The sequence below is a fragment of the Enoplosus armatus genome, chromosome 1 (assembly GCF_043641665.1).
Source record: "Enoplosus armatus isolate fEnoArm2 chromosome 1, fEnoArm2.hap1, whole genome shotgun sequence".
Classification (NCBI taxonomy): domain Eukaryota; kingdom Metazoa; phylum Chordata; class Actinopteri; order Centrarchiformes; family Enoplosidae; genus Enoplosus; species Enoplosus armatus.
Window position 1 is genome coordinate 9,272,923 of NC_092180.1, and position 20,505 is coordinate 9,293,427.

At 40.2% G+C, this 20,505-nt stretch overlaps 1 protein-coding gene across 1 annotated transcript; it reads right to left on the bottom strand.

The window, feature by feature from the left end:
* Positions 1–352: 352 nt before the first annotated feature.
* marchf7 (membrane-associated ring finger (C3HC4) 7) lies at positions 353–8,044 on the bottom strand. The gene is made up of 11 exons (XM_070903445.1): positions 8,035–8,044; positions 6,107–6,299; positions 4,937–5,083; positions 4,634–4,805; positions 4,238–4,423; positions 2,970–4,131; positions 2,113–2,282; positions 1,913–2,016; positions 1,507–1,611; positions 1,276–1,324; positions 353–1,078 (listed from the first exon to the last, which is right to left on the bottom strand). Exons 2-11 carry the CDS (start codon positions 6,287–6,289, stop codon positions 987–989), a joined length of 2,370 nt encoding a protein of 789 aa, XP_070759546.1. The 5' UTR covers positions 6,290–6,299; positions 8,035–8,044; the 3' UTR covers positions 353–986.
* Positions 8,045–20,505: the final 12,461 nt, after the last annotated feature.

The window sequence follows — 20,505 nt, forward strand, 5'->3', positions numbered from 1 at the left end:
ATCAGAATTATGTCTGGATGACAGGTCTCTGTTAACAAGGCTGTTCCATATTAACTGCATGAAAATTCTGCTTTTTGTGGGATTTTTCCTTTCAGTCTTTATAATATTCCTACTGAACACATTTAGAGGGAGCATGATAATCAGACTGAACTGCCATTTTGTTTCTCTTCATTCTATTTGAATTGCTGAACAAATTGGATGTGGACTGCATTTCACAGGTCTGGAACCAGATTAATTTAGAAGTGCTCACATGTCAGAAGTGGCAGCACCTTATTGTTCTATGTTGTGCCTTTAACATCAACAAATAGCAAATCAACGTATAATAGTAAATAAGACGACTTAACAGAAAAGGCTGTTTGCATTCAATCTTTATTCCCAAAATTGAAAGCATGAAACTAGATTTGTACATACATAAAGCATTTCAAACACCGAAACAAGGATGGAGAAAGTTCATAGATGGGGTAAGTTCTCATTTTTTTAAAAACATATTCTCAGTGAGAAAAGTCAGAGGAAAAAAGACAAAAGGAATAATCACCACTTTTTATATTCTCTCCCAAAGCATCCGTCTTATCATCACAGCTTTAATACCAATCGACTGTTGTCGCTGTTGACCTTCTGTGCCGTTTCTGCCGTTTCATTTAAACATTAAAAGCACTTGTGGTATAACAGTTAAAAAGACTTGCATTTTTATTTTATTATAATTGATTAAAGTGCACTCTCATAGGAACAGAAATACGGTGGTGTCAACCAAAATATATTTTACACACTAGTTCATTTCAAGTTTGCATATCTGCAAAAGCCACCTGCAACAAAGGCGAGACGCGTTCTGTGCGTTTGGCATTTCTCACTGCCGTTGCATTTCAGATGAATATGACAATGTCGAAGCATGTGCGAAAACTGGGTGAGCTACCATATGGCATGGAGTAGCCCTGAAACTTCAGATCCACTGACCCACTTTTTTTACCCTCATTCCACCACTTTCACGATTAGTACTCCTCTTCAAGATCGTCATCCAGGTCAGAAAACTCAATAGATGGTCTGTTGTCTTGGATCTCCTCGTCACTTTCCCCATGGGGAACTGCAATCCAGAGACATTCATTTAAATTCTGTAGCCACATAATAAATATAATAATGAAAACACAGAACGAGCCAACTACAGTATAAAAGCTGGTAGCTTGAAAACATCGCAATTACAGACGAAAGATCGCTTGCAGAAAATCAGGACAGCCTTTCAACAAACACATAAGCATTGGAGAGAAGGACTGAGAAACATACTTTCAAGATTGTCCATGTGTTCATGAAGAGTTCTCACCAGGTTGAATAACTGGGTGGGAAAGGGAAGATGTTTCTCTTTTCAAGATTTGTATTCTACCACAAGTCAACATTTAAACATTTATAAGCATTGTGTGAATCACTATTGACTTGTGGTTCAATCTACGAGTACACACCAAAAACATGAACCCCTGTACACTGTAATGTAGTCCGACAGCGTGTGTGTGCTCTCACCCCAGCTGCATCGACGGCTCCCAGGACATCGGAGAACCTCTGCTCACAGAAATGCAGCAGCACCACCAGATAGAGGCCGCTGCTGATGAACTCATCATATTCTGACTGTGAAGGAAGAAAAAAAGACCACTTGTCAACCATCTGTATATCTGCAAACTGTAAACTGTTTCTTTGACATGATTTTAGTTTATCAAACTTAAACATCTCATACAACTGCTGTCCAGGAAAACATGCTTTATCCACTATCAGCTATGATAATGGTGTTTAGAGGTTATTTCCATTTTTTTATAGATGTGACATATAAAATCACCATGTATATATACACTATATCATTTTCTTGCTTTTAATTAATGTATTGATGAATGTATTAGGTGCTTCAACTAAAGGAAGTAAAGTGGTGACTCACTTGCACATGTGTCCTATATAACTCCTGAATGTCAAAGTTGTCTATGTTCAAACGCAGTTTGTCCTTGCAGAGTTCACATGTTGTGATGGCCTCAAGGTTTGTGCCTAAACGAAAACAAACATGAGAAAGAAAAACATTGATTTAGTTGAGAAGATGTGGTTTTGGTGAAAGTTGCAGCCAAGTAAGAGGTCTGTATTTACCTGAGCCAATTTTAGAGCGAAGCCACCTCTTGATGCAGTCCTGGTGGACGTATTGCAGACTTCCTGTACAGCGGCATGGCTGAATCAGGGGGTTGGATGCCAATTCCTCCCCCATCTGGCAGATTCTGCACAAGTCGCCTTCTTCCTCGTCTGAGTCCTCCAGCAGGAGTCTATAGCAGGAAAGGAGGATATTTAGCTTTACTGTTGATACAGTACCTATTTTTACATCTCCTGTTTCCTATATAAAAGTTCTACTTAAAAAAGTACTGTTACTAAACACCTTTTGAGGGCATTTGAGAAAATGGAAAGGAAACAATATCAATGTCATCTTTGTGCATTCAGTTAATGTACATCAGTCCATGTGTTTTGACCAGCTGAAGATGGTTCCTGCTTATCTGAAAAACTGAAGAGATTATTAATTAAATTAAAAGATTAATAAAAGTCACCTAAGACTATAAGTCAAAGAAAAAGTAATATGTATTGTAAGACCAATACCTCCTGCAAGATAATATTTGAAAAATTGTACTGCTGTAGATTATAAAGAGACAGTTAAGAAGCATTTTATTGTAGGCTTAAATCTCACTATGATATGATGTGCATTAAAAAAAAATCTGAACAGCCCCAGGATGTCTTGTTTTCTATTAAATGTTAAATAGACAAGATACAACATGAAAATATAACAGTTTGAGGTTTTGGAAGGCACCACTAACTGAGCTAGGCTAACGACATGCTAAGCTAGGTTAGACACATCTTGTACCAACAGTATCACAGTATCAAAATAAATTGATATTCATGTTATGTTGTCAGAGGACATGAAGTAATACATGCATATTTTGTGGGAGATCAAAATCCATTACCTCTCCTTGATCTTGCGCAGCTTCTCTTGATCCTGACTGGAAACGGGCTTCTCCTTCTGGCTCTCAGTACCACTCAATGGACCCATGGACACCGAAATGTTTTCATATACTCCGACTCTGCGCCGTGGCGAAAATTCAACTGAGGCATCTTCGAGTTCAGGTAATGCTTCATCTTCGAGTCTGCTGGAACGACCTGCACCAAAGGCCTCTAAACCAACTGCTCCTTCCTCTTTCTCCTCCTCGTAGTTGTCCTCGTCCTCCTCATCATCGTCATCGTCATCTTCCTGTGATGCTTTATGCTCAAGGTTATCCCACCTTCTCAGTAAATGCTGCGGATGGCTGTAGCCTTCTTCTAAGCCTGCAGCTGAGTGTGCATTCCCATCCCTTGCATGTCTTCTGAGGCGAGAGAGGAGGGGAGGGCAGCGGCCACGGAGGGAGGAGGAAAGCCAGGAGGAGCTGCTGCCTCCTCCACTGCTGGTGTTATTACTACTGCCAACGCCAGGCTCTCTCCACAATCCCATTCTGGACCGAGCCAAGCCGCTACGATAGCCATCGTTGTTGCTTTCCTGGATAGGGGCGAGGTCTGCTCTACGATTCCTGAGGCTACCTAAGGTTACCTCTGATCCTCCAGCATCGGGCTCCACAGTGGACATCCTAGCTCCCTCGTCACTGTCCACAGACTCTCCACCAGTTGATGGACTGTCGTCATCAAGGGAGCGAACACTGGATGATCCACTAGAAGAGTCTTGGCTGGAGCGACGCGAAAAGAGACGGGACAGTAGTCGCCGTGTGGAGCGACGGCCCTCTGGCTCTGCACCCTCAGGGGCAGGCCTAGGAGGGAGCATGGCCTCTGGTCTGGCCAGGGGAGTGGTGTACCAGGGGGTGTGGGAGGAGTAAGAGGAAGAGATATCTGAGGAGGATTTAGGATTTCCTGTTTGTTCCTGAGATGACCGGAGGGTGGATGAGCTGTTCAAGAAATGGGATGTGGTTCTGTTGCTGAAGTCACGCACCAGAGGAGAAGACCGGTGGGAGGTAGAAGATGAGAGGTGTCGATTTAGGGAGCTTTCTCTAGTAGTGGAGGAGAAAGAGGAGGAGGGAGAGTAGGCAGTCTCTTTAGGCCGAGCTCCCTGTGCATATGTGGAGGTCACCCTGTCTGTCTGATCTGAAATTAGGGGAGAGAAGAGCAGTTTGTGTGAGATTGGCTTATGTTTAACAATACATTTAAAGAGGTTGTGTTTGTGTGTGTTTAAGTCACAATATATTCCTACACAACGAGGAAGTCAATCCAGGAGTCCTAATCCTTCTTTCTCCCAAACCTGAGAGACTGGACTCGTCCTTTGCCTCTAGCTCTCTCCTGGACAACAGCGGCTTTGAGGAGGAAGATGATGACCGTGAGAGTAAATGGCATGACCTCCACGATGAATCCAATGTGTCACTTTGTTTGTCACCTGAACCTGTTCAGAAAAAGAATAGACAAACTGAAGGTGAGTCAACTAAAATGAGGAAATACAACGTGCAGCTCACACTGGACAAAATGTATGTAGTGTGAATTAACGTCAGATCTTCACGTCCTCTCCACATCAGAACAATAGGATACAGGTTCAAAAAGTGTCTCTTCGGGCAACGTTTTTTCTTATGACCTCCACAAGTCTGGTATTATGTACCTCTGCCACTGCTAAGCCCGTTACTGGAATAGGTGGATCCTGTGACTGAGGTGCTGGTCGTTCTTGAGTACAGTCCTCTGTTGGTGTATGACAGTTTGGCCCTTTTAGAATCGCCATCGTCACTGGCGTTCAACAGAACTGAGTGCATCCCCAACCTCCCCTCAGAATCAGGCTAGGAAAATGAAGACAGACATAAATGTATAAAAATAAATGTATATTGCAATGACATCATTCGGAAACATTCCTCTACCCTGAATAAATTTGACCAGGCTGTATTTTGCTGCTATAAACAAATGACTGTACCAGTTTGCTTCTGCTGTTGAGAGAGGATTCAGCCCACGGGCGGTCATAAGATCTGCTGGAAGATGTCAGAGAAGAGGGCAACTTCCAGCTGGTGGAGCGACTGTCAGAGCTGCTGTAGTCTCTGGGTGACCTCAGGAGACGAGAACTCTTCAAAAAGGAGAGAACGTTAAACACAAAGTATTAGTTAGCACTATTGCCTGGAATAAGAAAATGTGTTAACTTTTCCTGTCTTTTAGCAGTGGAACAATCACTAGTGGCGCTATGGAGCAATGTTTTGATGAGTGGTTCCCCATTTTGTTTGCAAGCAATATGTTTTCAAATAGTCAAAAGATTGGCTTTGGACATGTTTTATGAGTAAGGACATGCATTACATGTTGTGTTTTAGCAAGAAACACTGAATACAAACTGTTTGTTTACAAGTAATTCCACAGGACACCTTTATGTAACTGTAGAACACTAACTAATAGAAAAGTTAATAGGAATTGGTCTCTGCACTCACTATTTTAAGAGGGTAGCTTAAATTAGTGCTCATCTCAGAAAACCCATAATAAATTAATTCATGGATGGTGAGTGGTTTGTTGGGTCTTTGCACCTAGCTTGGACTCTTCTGGAAAGAACAGGAACAACTATATAGGGCCCAGGCCAACAGTAACACTATCTTTTGAGATGGGCCTTCATGAGCAGCACGACTGAAATACACACAACATGTGCCAAGGAATCTAGGCTGCCCTATAAAAAGACCTCCAAAGTGTCTGCTGTTGCACCGCTGATACACGTAGTTAGCTACTGTACCATGCTCCGAAGGGAACCTGTAAGAAAGGAGCTTACCTGAGGGCCCTCTCACTGGTATAAATTAAAAAGACAGATGACTAAATCCCCAAGTTGAACAGAAACACAGAATCAGTAGGATGAAGTGCAGTTGTTGCTCTTGACTGTTTTATCCAACTCAAACCAACACTATTCCAGTTGTCATCCTACATGATCTTTGCAAACTCGGCTGAATTAGATGCAGCACTATATACAGGACACCAAGACACAATACAATAAAATAAACTAAATTTGAATTATACATGTTGTAGGCAAATTTATAGACGGGATGTGCATGGTGTATAAAATGGCTATGTTATGCCTGGTTCCTACCCTTTAGCCAGTTCTGTGCCGTTAGCCTACCTGTTGGTCCAGTTCTGCTTTGTAAGCTGATGATGCCCTCGGGAAGCGATCATTGTTCAGCACCGTCTCCCTACTGTACAACCTACTGGAGCTCAGTGATGAGGAGGACAGTGTTGGACTGGATGTGTAGGACGGCCTTGAGCTTTGCAGACAAAAGGGAAGTCTGCGAGACCTGGAGTCCATCACGGATTGCCTGTTGTAATACGAAGATGAGAGTGATGAAGAACTTGCTCACAAATGCATCAATTATTCCCCACGCAATGGCAAGACTGGACATGAAGTTTACACCTTGCAGCACAGACTTTTAAAAGGGCCTGCACCCTCTCAATCTGGTAAGTAACAAGGCTTTGTGGGGCGGTGTGTGAGCATGTTTGATTTGTTAATGGAGCGCACGTGACAGTGCGTCGGTAAACAGTAAAACTTGCCACCATGCTGCTTCTTGGACAAGGTATCAAAGTGACAGTGCCTATATTAGGGACTATGAACTCTGTCACATGAACATGACACTTCCATGGAGCAGGCGGTAACACTGTGAGCTGTGTGCAAACAAAGTGCTCTACAACAGTTATGAGACACAGATCATTTATTATTAAGCTGCATTACTAAATCCAACACACAGAGCTGGGTCAAGTACATTATAATGTTTTGTTAAGTGCTATTGATGTATTAGCTGAAAGGGACAGTTGAGAGTTTCTGACATAAGGTGGTACAGTATGAGTTACTCCCTGGTAGTAATATGGATCCATGGACATTAGCTACAGCACCTGTGGTCAAAGCTCAGCAAGCCAGCAGCCTGTCAGACTGAAATGAACAGCAGTAAATAACGCCAGATAACAAGAACCTTTTAAACCACAACACAACACTTAAACCTTTAAAACACCCACAACACAATACAAAATATTTAGGGAAACGCAAATGCTTTATTATTAGACAATAAACAATGACAGTAGTCTGGGAAGGAAGTCTTTAAAGGGGCACTAAAGTGTAGGAAATAGCTTACACTAAAATGTTGCATATCATGGCTCAAAACCTATGTGGTGTGGTTAACTACTAGCTAGTTAGCTAGGTAGTTGACGTAGCAATGTGACGCTATGTAGCAAGCCGCAGGTGTCACATCTCCTGACACAAGAACAGTAACTAACCTGAGTAAATGTCCGTTCATCAGTATCCCTATGAGTAACCAATACAAAGTCTGACCAGAGACATTTTAGTCACTGCCTTCAAAAACTTGGTAACGTCTTGCGTTTTGAGCCAACACTAACGTTACCTTGTCTGCTTCGTCTTCTACTTGATGCCTTTAGCTGCTGTGCTGACTGATAACTTACGAGTTGTCTCGTCGCCACCAAATTGCAAATAAGGTTAAACGTTAAGTTAGTTAGCTAGCCAAGTAACTAGCTGACCATTGAGCGTTGGGTAACGTTTAAATCGTAGGATTCAGCATTAATCTTACCCTTCCGTTATTTTCAGTTAACGCTTCCTGGTGGAAACTTAACGTTACTGTTTTCCCAAATGTAACGTTACGTTCGGTTAGCTACAAAACAACGTTAGCAGTCAACTACTAGCTTATGAAGAAGAATACACCCTTTTGTGTGTTTGACACTTTGCAAGCTAGCTGTTGTTAAATATGAACTCCTTTCCTAGTGGTCGTTCACACAAGATAACGGAATAGTTCGGCTGCTGTTTTCCGACGAGTCGGCAGAGCTGTTTGCTGCTGCGGCTGACATCTCAGTTAGCTATGAGCTAGCGGGTTAGCTTGGCGGCTGGCGTTAAGAACTCCTTATTAGATTTTACGTTAACTAACGTTAATCGGTGGCGCTAAATTAAACGTTGACTGATGTTCGTTTGAGACAACCAGTTTCAGTACCAGGTGACAATTTACAACTAAATCCGTAACTCAATGCGCTGTCACCATACCGTTACATCCTCACCTTTGATTTGCCTTGCTCTAGCACAACAGGAACGATGGCGTCTGTGTTGACTGCTGTTGACACAGAGGGTCAGGTGATTTACAATGACCCGGAGGGAGTGGTTTACAAGCTTGCTATGCGGTGGTTCTTTATCCTCATGCACATGGTTCATCCACGTTTTTGTGAGTGAAATAACCTATTAAATGTTCAAGAATACACACAGTTATGACTGATAGAATTAAACCTCATAGAGACTTTGTTGCCTCAGATATTTCCAGACCAAGTGAAGCAGCGTCACCATGTGGCTTAGATAAGAAAGTCAATCATATTTCACAACTCCAAAGCTGATATAGTGTTTCTGTTATGGCCCACATACATGTGATGTATATTTGGCATTTGCTCAAGGTACAAACAGAAAATAAACAAAAACAACAAATACAGAGTAGACATAAGTTTGGGTGATTTGCAAAATCTGTGGAATGAGGCATGTAAAAAGACACAACAAGCCAACATTATTCACAGCAGGAGAGGTGCCAGTGTTTTCCCTGTGGAGAGTACTGTATGTGCCATGGCTTTGTAGTCATTACCACTGCTAGTTTTGTCAATGAGTTTGGGATATTGGCAAAGGCTGCATATGAAGCAGCCCCAAATGTCAGCCAGTGAATCTAGCTGGAAACAAAAGACACCATTTGGGGTTTAAAGTCTGGAATATAACTCATGAATAAAGCATATATACAGTCAGTAGTACAGAGTACAACACTGTAGTAGGCGAGTCGCCATACTTTTTTAGACTATAACTGACATTGTGTACTATTTGAGGATGCAGTTACCCTCCTGAAATATTAATTCATCCATTCAGCAGGCTAAGCAGGGTAGTCCAGACGTCCCTCTTCCCAGCAACGCTTTCCAGCTCCTCCTGGGGGATTCCGAGGCGTTCCCAGGCCAGATGAGATGTTAATTCAGTCATTTCATTTCATAAAGGTAGCAGTTCAGCCTGTGTTATGTTTGAGCTTGTTTTTTTTTAAATTTACAATCATATATTACAGACAGTGGTGGAAAGTAACTAAGTAAGTACATTTATTCAAGTTCTGTGCTTAAGTACAATTTTCAGGCACTTATACATTATTTGTACTTTTATATACATTGTGTTTAAATGTAATGATACTTTGACATTTGTTTATTTTACAGCTAGTTACAGTACAGTTACTTTGCAGATAAAGATTGACATACAAGATATACAAACATTTACAAACAAAACGTATGATCGTCTCATGTAATATGAAGCAATATTACAGATTAAACTATGCAACAGTTTATCAAATTAAAACAAATCAATCAACAACACTGAAATGCTTTCAACTCCACTATAATAATTATACAACATTCTGCAAGGGTCATTCTGCATTTATGAATAATGAGCACTTTTACTTTTGATATTTAAGTACATATTGCTGATTCTATGTTTATTTAATTACAGTCATAATGGCAGGACTGACGTGTAATTAATTATTAATTTTTACAGTGTGGTACACCAATGAGGTCTTTCCATCATTGTTTGACATCTAATTATTATGATTATGGCAGACCAGCTTGATAAACCTCACACTAGTCAACATCCTAATGTGATGAGCATCCATGGATGAGGAAAGATATAGGAAATCTGGGACCTCCCTAACATATGACTGTGAATTTACTTGATGAGAGTAGGGAGGATGAAGGACTATATTAGCCATCATAGTATGAGAAGAGAAACAAAAACTGTGTTTGAATTGCTTATATTTTTTGCATTAAAATGTTGAGTAAATCTGTTAAAACATTTAAATTGTAGCAGTTTGAAATTGAATATATTGGCTTGAAAGTGAATGTATTTTTAAAATTACATTCAAGTTTCAAGTCACTATCTTTTACATGCAATAACTCATACACACCACTCATTGGATTTTGACAAAACTGGGGCATGTGATGCATCTTACGTGCATCATGGCATTCTGACATTTTCAAAATTACTGCCCCAAGGGAGACACTGTAAATACAAGTCAAAATTAATAAGCGAAAACTCTGCTTACAGCTACTTACATGCTTTCCAGCAGTGCCGAGTAAATGCCAAATACATAACAAGTGTTTTTCTATGAGAGTCACACAATTGATAATTTAGCAACTCCTCCTGAAGACAAAGGATTTGGAGCAGAGAGATAACATCATCCACAGAACACACTGTGAACTGACTTTGAAGGGACTATTTCTGGCATAGAACATCTTTTTTTTTTAATAAAAAGACTTTATTGTAAACTGTTTAGTTTAATAATTTTAGTCTGTGGATTATCTAGAGTAACATTGTTTCTGGAAAAAGAAGTATATTTTTCTAAATGTGATTTTTTTTCATTGCTTTGAGCCGCACAAATGAAATTTCATTCATTATTGGGTGGAGGCAGAAATCTCAGAGATAGATATCCCAAAGTGTTATTTTTTAACATCATTTTTGGGCTTTTTGTCTTTATTGGACGGTTGGTAGTTAGATAGTGATAGATGTTTGTTAAATGGTGATAGATAAATAGAGGGAGAAGGAGATCTGACATACAAAACAAATGAAATAATCACCTGAAATATCAGGTAATTTATGTGTAGTTTAATTGACATAACATATGTAGACAGGTTTAAAAAAAAAGGTGGAGGACATTAGGTACTAGCTCTAAAATCATCAAGTGGCCTCTCTCATTTAAAGCCAGGTGCAGATTGTAAAAGAAATAAATCACATGGTGCATCAGCACACATGTGGTGACCTGTAGGAGGATCACTGAAGAACTACTGACCTCTGATCGTCATTTGAAGTATTTGTAAATGCTGTTGATCCAACTTTACTTGAAAATGATCAGAATCTGGGTCATTTGCAGCAAAGGTCTTCACACACACACACACACACACACACACACACACACACACACACCATCTACTCAGTTCTGTCCAGGGCTGACGTCATTCTGAAAGCCAGAGGAAGCTAATAGCCACTAAGGGGCGCTGTAGTTCACACTTTCCCTCCCTCTGCATCCTTGGAAGAAGCAATTGAGCTGCACTATTATTTGCATGCCAGAACTTAGTGTTTGTTTAGTCAGGGAGGCAATTAAAGCCAATTCCAACAGGTTTAATTAGATTGATTTGAATAATTGCTTTGAAAGGCATTGTAGATCCCGTCATCACAGTAAATCCAGGATTAGCAGCATTAATTTGATTAGCATACTTTAACTGACGTCTAATTTAGTAGATCTCAGGATGCATCGGAAATAAGTCTGAACACATACTTTTTATTCATTTTGTTTTCATGTTGCAGATATTATAGACGTTATTGTGTTGTTGTTGTTGTTGTTTCACTGAGTAAAATTCATTTACTATCCAAAACTGTAACACACTGAATTCATGTTAAGTGTGTTGGGGGTCCAGAAAGGTCAGTTTGGAGCGTGGAGAGGGAGCACTGTTGCACATCAGATGCATAATAATGTGAAGGTCAACAATATGCTCATCATGCTTGGCAAAAATGTAGCTCTTAAAAGGCCCAGCGATCCATTATTAGTCGCATGTATACAACAGTGAACAGTGATCAAGCCAAGTGTAAATCTACCCAAGGCCAACAGAACAAGAGGTGAAGGAGAAACAGAGAGTGAAAGGGATAAATATAGGAGGGCGGTGCTGCAGATTAATTGCTGACAAAAAGGACGCCTGACCTAGACAAATGAGGAAGTGCAAGGTCTGGTGAGTTGGGGAGGAGGATGCTCAACCCAATTGCGGGTCTGTAGGCCAGTGCCATTCGCCCCCCCCCCCCTCCTTCAGACACATGATTCTGCGACGTGAAGAGAGACTACAAGCTCTCCTCCCCCAGTGTTGCTGATAGAATGATAATGGAGCATTCCTTGGAGCTGTTTCTCATTCATGCTCGCTGTGACAAGGGAGGAACATGCTTTTTTTTCCACTGGGGGCAGCTTACTCTTTCAGCTAAGATCATGGGCATGTAACTTGAGATTTGCACACACAATACCCTCCTCTTACTTGATTCGACTTATTTACAAGGATATGAGATGCATACCTACCTGTCTCTCTGAGTGGTTGTTCATTTATTTCAGCCGTATAGGATGGCTTGTTGCAAAAATTGGTGCAAATTGGTGGTGTCTTTCCCCTCAGGTTTGAACTGTTTATCCATATCAAATGGCTTGAAAAACTGCAAAATATAACTGTAACAATGGCTCACAGCAACTATAAGGACATGATGCTGATGTTTACACTCTGCTCATGATATTGACTTTAACTCGAGCCTTAAGACACAGAATAAATGCAAGAATGTCTGGATTTGTCCAGCACTGTGTAATCACAAAGGAATGTCCTGAGACATTTCTGCTTTTCCTCTACAAGACCCCTCTTTTCCCACGGCTCGTCCAGGTCTTGAGAATCTGTTTCCTCTCGCTCTGTCTCCCTTCCTCCCTCTCTCTCTCGCTCTGTTTGTGGAGACACATGAATACCACAAAGGCTGGTTTATAGCAGAACTACAATACGCGCTCAGTGTCTTCAAGAGTGCAAAGAGCAAGAGTCCATCCCTTCTGAGAAACCTCTAGGAAGGAACATCCAGGCTAAGGTTGTGTTATTTCCAGCGTAAATCAAACAGAAGATTCATAGAAACAAACATGCAACACAGCAGAGTTGAGTGAACTTACTAAGCACATATTGTAAGTTGTTGTCCTGGGGGAATTTCCTATGTTGTGTTGCTTTCAGAAACCTTCTCACCAAGAGATGAAATTGTTTTAAGGTTCAGAAATTGTGTAGAACAACAAACTAAATGTGGCCAAAGATTTGTATGTTATGAGGAGTTCAGTTGAATGCTTACAGTGCAATATCTCTGTTGGTGATGATCTCATGGCAACTTGGGGATAGACAGACAATGCATTAGTATTTGTGTTTTTATAACGAGGAAGCCTTTGTCCACTTAATGATGACGTTAGGCGGTATCTAAAGTGTGTATGAGCCTGCTTCGAACACAGGACTGGAGACATACATCTGAACGCATCAGTAACAATGGTGAAAAAGCAAGGCCACATGTGTTAACACTTTAGATCGCGTTTGAGGGGCACCATCTAAAATACTTGTGAGTTATTTGTAGACATTCTTCTCTCGCCATAGGCTTGCTCTGTTGCAATTAGCGAGTATAAATCAACTCAAAGTTTTATTTGTATTCATGTGTTGCAGACAAAATGAAAAAAAAATCATCCACCTGATTTACGAAGAGAAGGAGCCCATTTTTCATTTAGTGACTTTTAGCAAAGCAATATTTTACCCCACACAAGCTGAACTAAAAGGCTTTTCCGAGGATTCAAAGAACATTTGTTGGTCTTAATGTTCCCCAGACACAAAGTGACATCTGCCTCCCTCCCTGCATGCCTGCTGCTCTTTGTTCAGAAGAGCACTGAGGGGAGAGCACATTGAAGGCAAAGATGATGTCACCATTGTGATCATTACTGTGCTGTGTGGTGCCCTATTTTTGACCAGGCGTCACTGAGGGCAGGCCAGAATGTCTGCCTGCACACTGCCAGGAGGAACAGTGGCCTGCCAGTATTAATTAACACAGGGGCCTGTTTTCATCAGTCCTAAAACCGTCTTAGGACCACCCCCACAGGCCCACCTAAATCTAAGTTCAGATGCTCCTCAACAAACAGATCATTTGAGCAATCTGACACAGGCTAGCGGACGTGTCCTGACTCTTTTGTTTTGTTTAAGTTTCTTTCATTTTATTGATTAAGCATTACAATAAATTATTGATCCAATATTTCTAATATATCCCTATATTCTTGGTCAAACATGGACCATTATCTACTCCAGACATACATGCATTTCCTGCTGGAGAACTCTGGAGTTAACTTAAAAGAGCAAACAAGATATTTATTTACCTTTACTAACTTCAGACCTTAATGCTTCATTGCTATTCAGTCACTAATCACTGGTCCTGCCCAGCTGTATTAACTCTCAATGTGAACATGTCTGTTGAATAATTTATTTTGCCAATCAAAGAAATTAATAGAGACCTTTAATTATTAAATGAGTACAAATACACACAGTCACACTAATAGAGACGCACACATTTACAATGTTTTTAATGAATAGTAATTTGCTGCAGGGAATAAGCGTCTACTTGGCGTACATTCTACTAATACTAATCCTAAAGGCTAAATGGGCAAATAAAGAATTGTATCATTGTAAATTAGATCATTATTGCACACTAAACCTGCTTTTAATTTACAAAAGAGGATGTTCTCTTTGACACCACCATGCCTTGAGGGTTCATTTACCGGCCATTTTTCATGATGAAACTTTTAAACATGCAGGCTGACTGACTGACTGATGTTATCACCTTTTGACACCTTTTTCACTCTAGGCACCTAGACAACACATTGTATATTTGTCTCATAGTTTTTATACAGTATGCTTAATTGTCCCAGTACATCTGCCTTTCATAAAGTATTCCCACTCCCACGAGGATCTGAGAGGTTACCAGTTAATGTCAGTAAAGATGCACTCCCTGACTTTGTTATTGTGACCAATAACACCTATAAATTCTCAAAATTCCTCCCAGCTCACTGTTGATGTTTTGGGTTTCAAAATATCAACAGTGAGCTAAAGGAAAGTTGGGGATTTGAGTGTGCTGTTGGGCTGCATAAGGAGGTATATCTTTAAACACATAGTTTTAGTTTGGGTTTTTTTTTTGGGATGAAGCACTCTAAAACACTTAGCAATCAGGCTCGGAGGCAAATGTCAGCTGATGATGCATACAAACCAAGCTGTTATTACTCTGAGGGATTAAAGATTGTCTTACAGAGAAATTGGCAAATATCTTAGAGTATCTTTGAACACCCTGTCCTAAAACATATTCAAAATGTGTGAAGAACCCAAAAAGGTCTGTTTGATCTGCTGTATGTTAAAAGCACAAATGTGCAGGTTTCTGTAAGTGAATCAAATTGAGTAACATTCAAACCATTAGATTAGAAACAAAACATCATGAATATTTCTCATTTCACTTATAGCTATTTCTTACTTATATTTTCTCATTTTGTTTTGAACTGTCACAAAGTTGTCACTCGTACTGTGTCTTGTGGAGACAGTTGTTCATATGGCTTCATTAATCTCAGACTCTTCATGTCAAACAATCAATTATGATGGAAAAGTCACACCTTTTTCTCGATACTACTGTACGGTGAAGTTTAATAAAAATCCTCACATATTAAACTAGAAGATTTCTCCAAACACTAATAAAACAACCTTATTGTCCCCAACATTTTGTCTTCTTTTATGCATTTGCTGATTAAAAAAAGTACAGGTGCTGGCCAGCATTATGTATGTTGACATAGCTGCAGGGGGGTCTTTTTTCATACATTTTATAATAGCTCTGGGGTTTATGCGCAGTTCAAACACACCTCTAGAATGAATATGAAAGCTTGTTCAATAGATGGATTTTTGATGGCTTTGTCGTACTCTATCTGAAAATAGCTCATATGGTATGCGTTGACATTTTTTCTGCATTCAAATGAGACTTTAAGATCTATAATTAGACCATAGGTAGCATTTTGATGCAATGTGTTAGCATCCACTTTACTTTGCATTTGTTTTTTTGTGCTTCCTGCTTTTATTTCTATGAAGGAAACGTAACAAATAGCAATGGGAATCAATATGGAGGACAAACCAAAGCCTAACTCACCATGCACTCAAATATATGCTCTCAGTGCTTTCTTTTTTTTTATGGTATCCACACAGGTACTCTGTGTTGTGTAAGATATGCTTCACATGTGGTCATATGTGGGCAGTGAAACCACTCATATTTCAGGCAGCTTTCAATGTTATTTAGGCATGAAACATAGGCCAGATCAGACAAGTAATGACTTCAGTTTTGCCAAATACATCCCAGTATGGATGTATGTGACAGCAAAGTTTTGTATAAGAGTAAGACATTATCTTGACTTGTGTTCAGAATTGAATTGCCTGGTGTTGTTGCATAACTGGGGCCAATGTCCCTTCAATAAAGGTGCCAAATTCTCTCTCACATGAGTTTGGTGTGTCCTAAAAAAAGTTTGTGTTCACGCTTAAATGCTGGTCGTGTAACACAAGGCATAGCTAATTTGAGATTAGTTACAAATTCCACTTTCAGTACACTGCAGTGTAAATAACAGTATTCCTTTTCCATGCTTTGATCCAAATTTTTAGGGAACTCTCTGCCAAATCAAACTTGTCAAAGTCCCTGCTTAAAAAGAAACAAGAAAGCTTTCTGCCTGCAGAAACTGAACACTGTTAAATCTCAGATGACTGACAACAATGATGTCTGTCAATATGAGCTGAGAGCCACCTGCGGATTAGCATTTGAGTGGAATCCTATAAAAGGTAGCTTACCTTTGCATTACAAATCACCAGTGGGTGACTTAACAGAAGTAGGTCCAGCCTCCATGGAATTACAATAATGCTTCTTATTTTCCAGGTAATGACCATGCATTATTCAAGTAATGAATGAATAGTGAGTCTGTTTATGTATAATAGACCATGTAAACTTTGTTGTAAGAAAATGAAAAATAAAACAATCAGGTTGGTGTTACACCTGCACAACAGTGATAACTAATATCATGCTTTCTATGTGGGTCAGAGAAGAAAACAGCAAAACCTCACTAATGGCAATGGAAAACGTACAATGGTCACTTATCTATCAAAGTCTACTCCACTGTCAAAGATATTTTAGCTACAGTGGGCAGAAATCAAAGCTAGTTATATGTAAACTATGATAAAATAATGCACTGAAGCTTGAAATTCAACCGAGAAAGTAATTTCCCTTGAAAAATCCCTTCAGCTTCATCTGTCTCAAAATGCAGAATAAGAGAAATTGTAGAGTCACCGAATTTCAGTAATGACAGTTTTTTGGGGGGTTCTGTTTTTCTTTTTCCTTCTTTTTTTTTGTCAGTATTGGCAGTATGAGTAAGAGAAATTTCATGCCACTTTATTTTAAATTGATTAAATTATAAGTAAGTAACTGTAGTTAACTGCATTTAACAGCAGGGTTCCTCCAGGGTGATATTCATATGGACTTGAAGGAAAATACCAGGTTGATTACCTTCGCTAAACCCCTGCACTTAGGCGCAGATTTAGCAAATGGAAAATCTGCTGACATTTTGTGTGGTGTGTACACACTGACGTGGGTAAAGATGTGTTTTTATTTGATTCAAGGTCATTTGGCTTTGCTCAGGTTGGGGTGACATTTTCTTGTGATCTAATTCTTCCCTAAGAGATGCATCACTGTAGGGCTGGGACTTGTTTCTCCACTTTCCTGGCACAAATGACTCCTCATTCCCAGAAAAGGAACATGCTAATGTTCTCTCTCTTTCTCTCTCTCTGCCTTTCTGTCTCTGTCTCTCTCTGTCTCTATCGGTCACACACTGACAACATGTGCACACAGACTGCATCTCCTCATTGAATGACAGTGTGAATGTACCTCATCAACGAATGAGTCACTCTACTACTCTGCTATTATGATGATTTCTCCCTTCTGTGTATTACATCATGCAACAGAGGGTTCTGCTCAGTTACATTCACCACAGTAAACACTCTCCGAGTGCACTCATTTAGACGATGCAGGGGTTTATTAGTCAACCTTGCATGGAAAACATTATTTGGTCGATTTTCCAAATCACTTTTTATCTAGTTCATTTTGTATGCATTTACCGAAAAGTACTATGTTTTTACAAGCTGACTGTGAAGCACGACGATGACATAAAAACATTTGAATCACAGAAACACTTAACGTAACATCCCTGAACCTACTTCCTGTAGATGTCTCCAGGGTTAAAGGTCAAGGAGTAACGCATATTTCACTGTCACGTGGATTCCCATATACCATTAGGCGTAGTTCGGCTTTCAGAACATCAGTGATTGGGTCTACACACTCGAAGCCATTACATTTATTGCAAACCTTTTTCAGGAAGGGATAGTAGATACGCCAATCAATAACAGCGTTCATCTGGCATAATTGCTGAATTTCATGTCAGCGAGAGAATATGAGTGCTACTTGAGGCACACCAATATTTTACATATAGCAGCTGCAAATTGGTCCCTTGTGCTTTAATCACACAGGCAGTTCAAATCATTGACTTTGCAAATCATTACATCTCACAAGGCATTGTGTTCAAGACTACTGATGTATTGAAAGGATGCTACAAAGAGAAGATACTACATGGATGGGAAGAATAACTGCAGTCTATTTGCAGGGTTCTTACATTAATCCAAAACAAAAGATTAAATTAAACTAAACTATTATAGCAGTGTAAGATGTTGGAGGCAGAGAGGAACAATAGCGCCTGACTCGTTCTATACAGCAGAACATTGTCTTAATTAAATTTATTGGGTGTTTATTTAATAGTTATTATGTAGGACACAACAATAAGTGAGGACTAATTCAATTGCATAAAAAGACATCCTTAGGCCACTTTTCCTGTGTGTGAACACTATTTTAAGCTCAATTTATGGTGTTCAAATTAAACATCTCAGAGTTGCTGGAAGCTTCTTGTGTTAATGGAATCCCACATAGCGGATTGTGTGGGGAGGAGAGCAGATGAATCTGTATTCCCTGAATGTGTCTGAGCAAAAATCAATAAATGCAAGCACAGCTCCTCGCTTCTGACGGCTGTCCCTGTCTTTGCATGGTGGACTAATAGAAAAATAATAATTAAATCCAAATCACCAGATTAATTTGTTTTCCATCAGTCTCAGGAGAGATTTCTCTTTTTTTCCTGTTTCTTTAGTGGCTCATTATACTTTCTAATCAAGACAAAAAAAAGTCCCTCTTTTAGACAGACATGCTGTCTCCCTTCCCCCTTCTCTTCCCTGTGGTGTGCTTTCTCGCATTGCAGTCATTGTGCTGGCACTTATTATGTTACAAATGACCGAGGTACGGCAGGCATTCTCAGTGTGCATGCAAAGAGGGCCCACCCTTCTATGCTGCTAGTGCCTTCTCCTAATGACGATGCTCAGAGTGCCCCCCGACGCCGCCCCATGCAGCCCTCTCCCCCATTCCCGCCCCCATGTGCTCTCTTTAATGAAGATTCTCCAATGCAATTAAAAATCCTTGCTTCTTGCCGCTACTGTATGACAAACAGAGCCACTGTCATTCCTCATGGCCTGTCATTCCTGCAACAAGAGGCGGAGGAGATGGAGAAATACACCAGGGTGCCAGTGGCTAGAGAGACAGATAGAGAGGATTGTGTGTGTGTGTGTGTGTGTGTGTATGTTTGAAGAGGAGCAAAACCCCCCATCTCAACAGGTAATGGAAAGGGGCAGAGAAGAAAATCAATGACCAAAGAACATGGAGAGTGAGCTTATAAAATGGCTTTAACTGCACACCACAAGCTGAATAAGGGGTTCTGTGTCCATCCTCCAAACTTGGGTGATCATGAATGTTTTATCAGACCCCCACCCCACCACCACCTTTTCTTTTTCTTCCTTTACATACATGAAAATGATTTATCTGTGAGTAACATCTTTGCAATTTCTTGCAATAACATCACAACCGTTATGGTGACAGTTTTGGATGTTGTGACGTAACAGCAAAGAGAGAGAGAGCGAGAGAGAGAGAGAGAGAGAGAAAACATACATTTATGGTCATTTATAATGTTTATGAAGCATTAATATGAATGTGCCTGTAAACCAACACTCCATCAAGCTGCTAACAATGAGTTCATTGTTTGTGCCTGATTTATGAGGTGTCTATAAACCAACAGTGAACACTTTGTTAATCCAGTATAATACCTGTTAAAATGGATACAACCAGGGGTGATGTGACATGTAGAGAGACATACCAGTTGGCTCTGGCTCTGTGACCCATCCTCATCCTCATCAGGGTGGGGCATATAAGAACAGTTGCCCACTCCATCTGCAAAAAAAAAAAAAACTCCCCACCACCCCACCCCCTTGTTGTTTTCCAGTTGAATGAAATAATCTTCCCCCGTCTGGAAACCCAGTCTGGGTCAGAGGGCCTGCGTTCAGCCTGTTGCTTATTGTGTGTTCAGAAGAGGAGGTAAAGCATACAATTAGGCACAGATGGCTGTCTTTGCCAGGCAATGTATTGATCCTATCCCGAGAAAGATCTGTCCCATTTCGTTTGGCAAATGCCTTCTAATGTAGAGCCTGCATGAAACTCATTTGTATTTGTTTGATCATGTATCATCTTCTGAGGGATCATCATTTGGTCAGTTAACAGTGCGACACACGAGGAATTGTAGTGACCCAGTATTGAGAAATGGCTGCTACTTAATTCATGAAACAAGCGATTTTACTGATGTAGGCTAGATAGATAAATACATCCTAAGGGGAAACGTCATAATGTATATTAATGTGATTACATTCAGCCTTTTAAATTTGATTGCACTTTTGTCCAACATCACCTGCTCCTTCAGTTTCTCTCACACGGTTAGTCGAATAATCGATTAGTTG

Excerpts from the sequence above, each read along its gene's own strand:
- marchf7 (XM_070903445.1), bottom strand. The coding sequence starts at position 6,289 with ATGGACTCCAGGTCTCGCAGACTTCCCTTTTGTCTGCAAAGCTCAAGG. Across the intron at positions 4,424-4,633 it reads CGGGCTTAGCAGTGGCAGAG|GTTCAGGTGACAAACAAAGT; the intron begins GTACATAATACC and ends TTTTCTGAACAG. Across the intron at positions 4,132-4,237 it reads TGGATTGACTTCCTCGTTGT|ATCAGACAGACAGGGTGACC; the intron begins GTAGGAATATAT and ends CCCTAATTTCAG.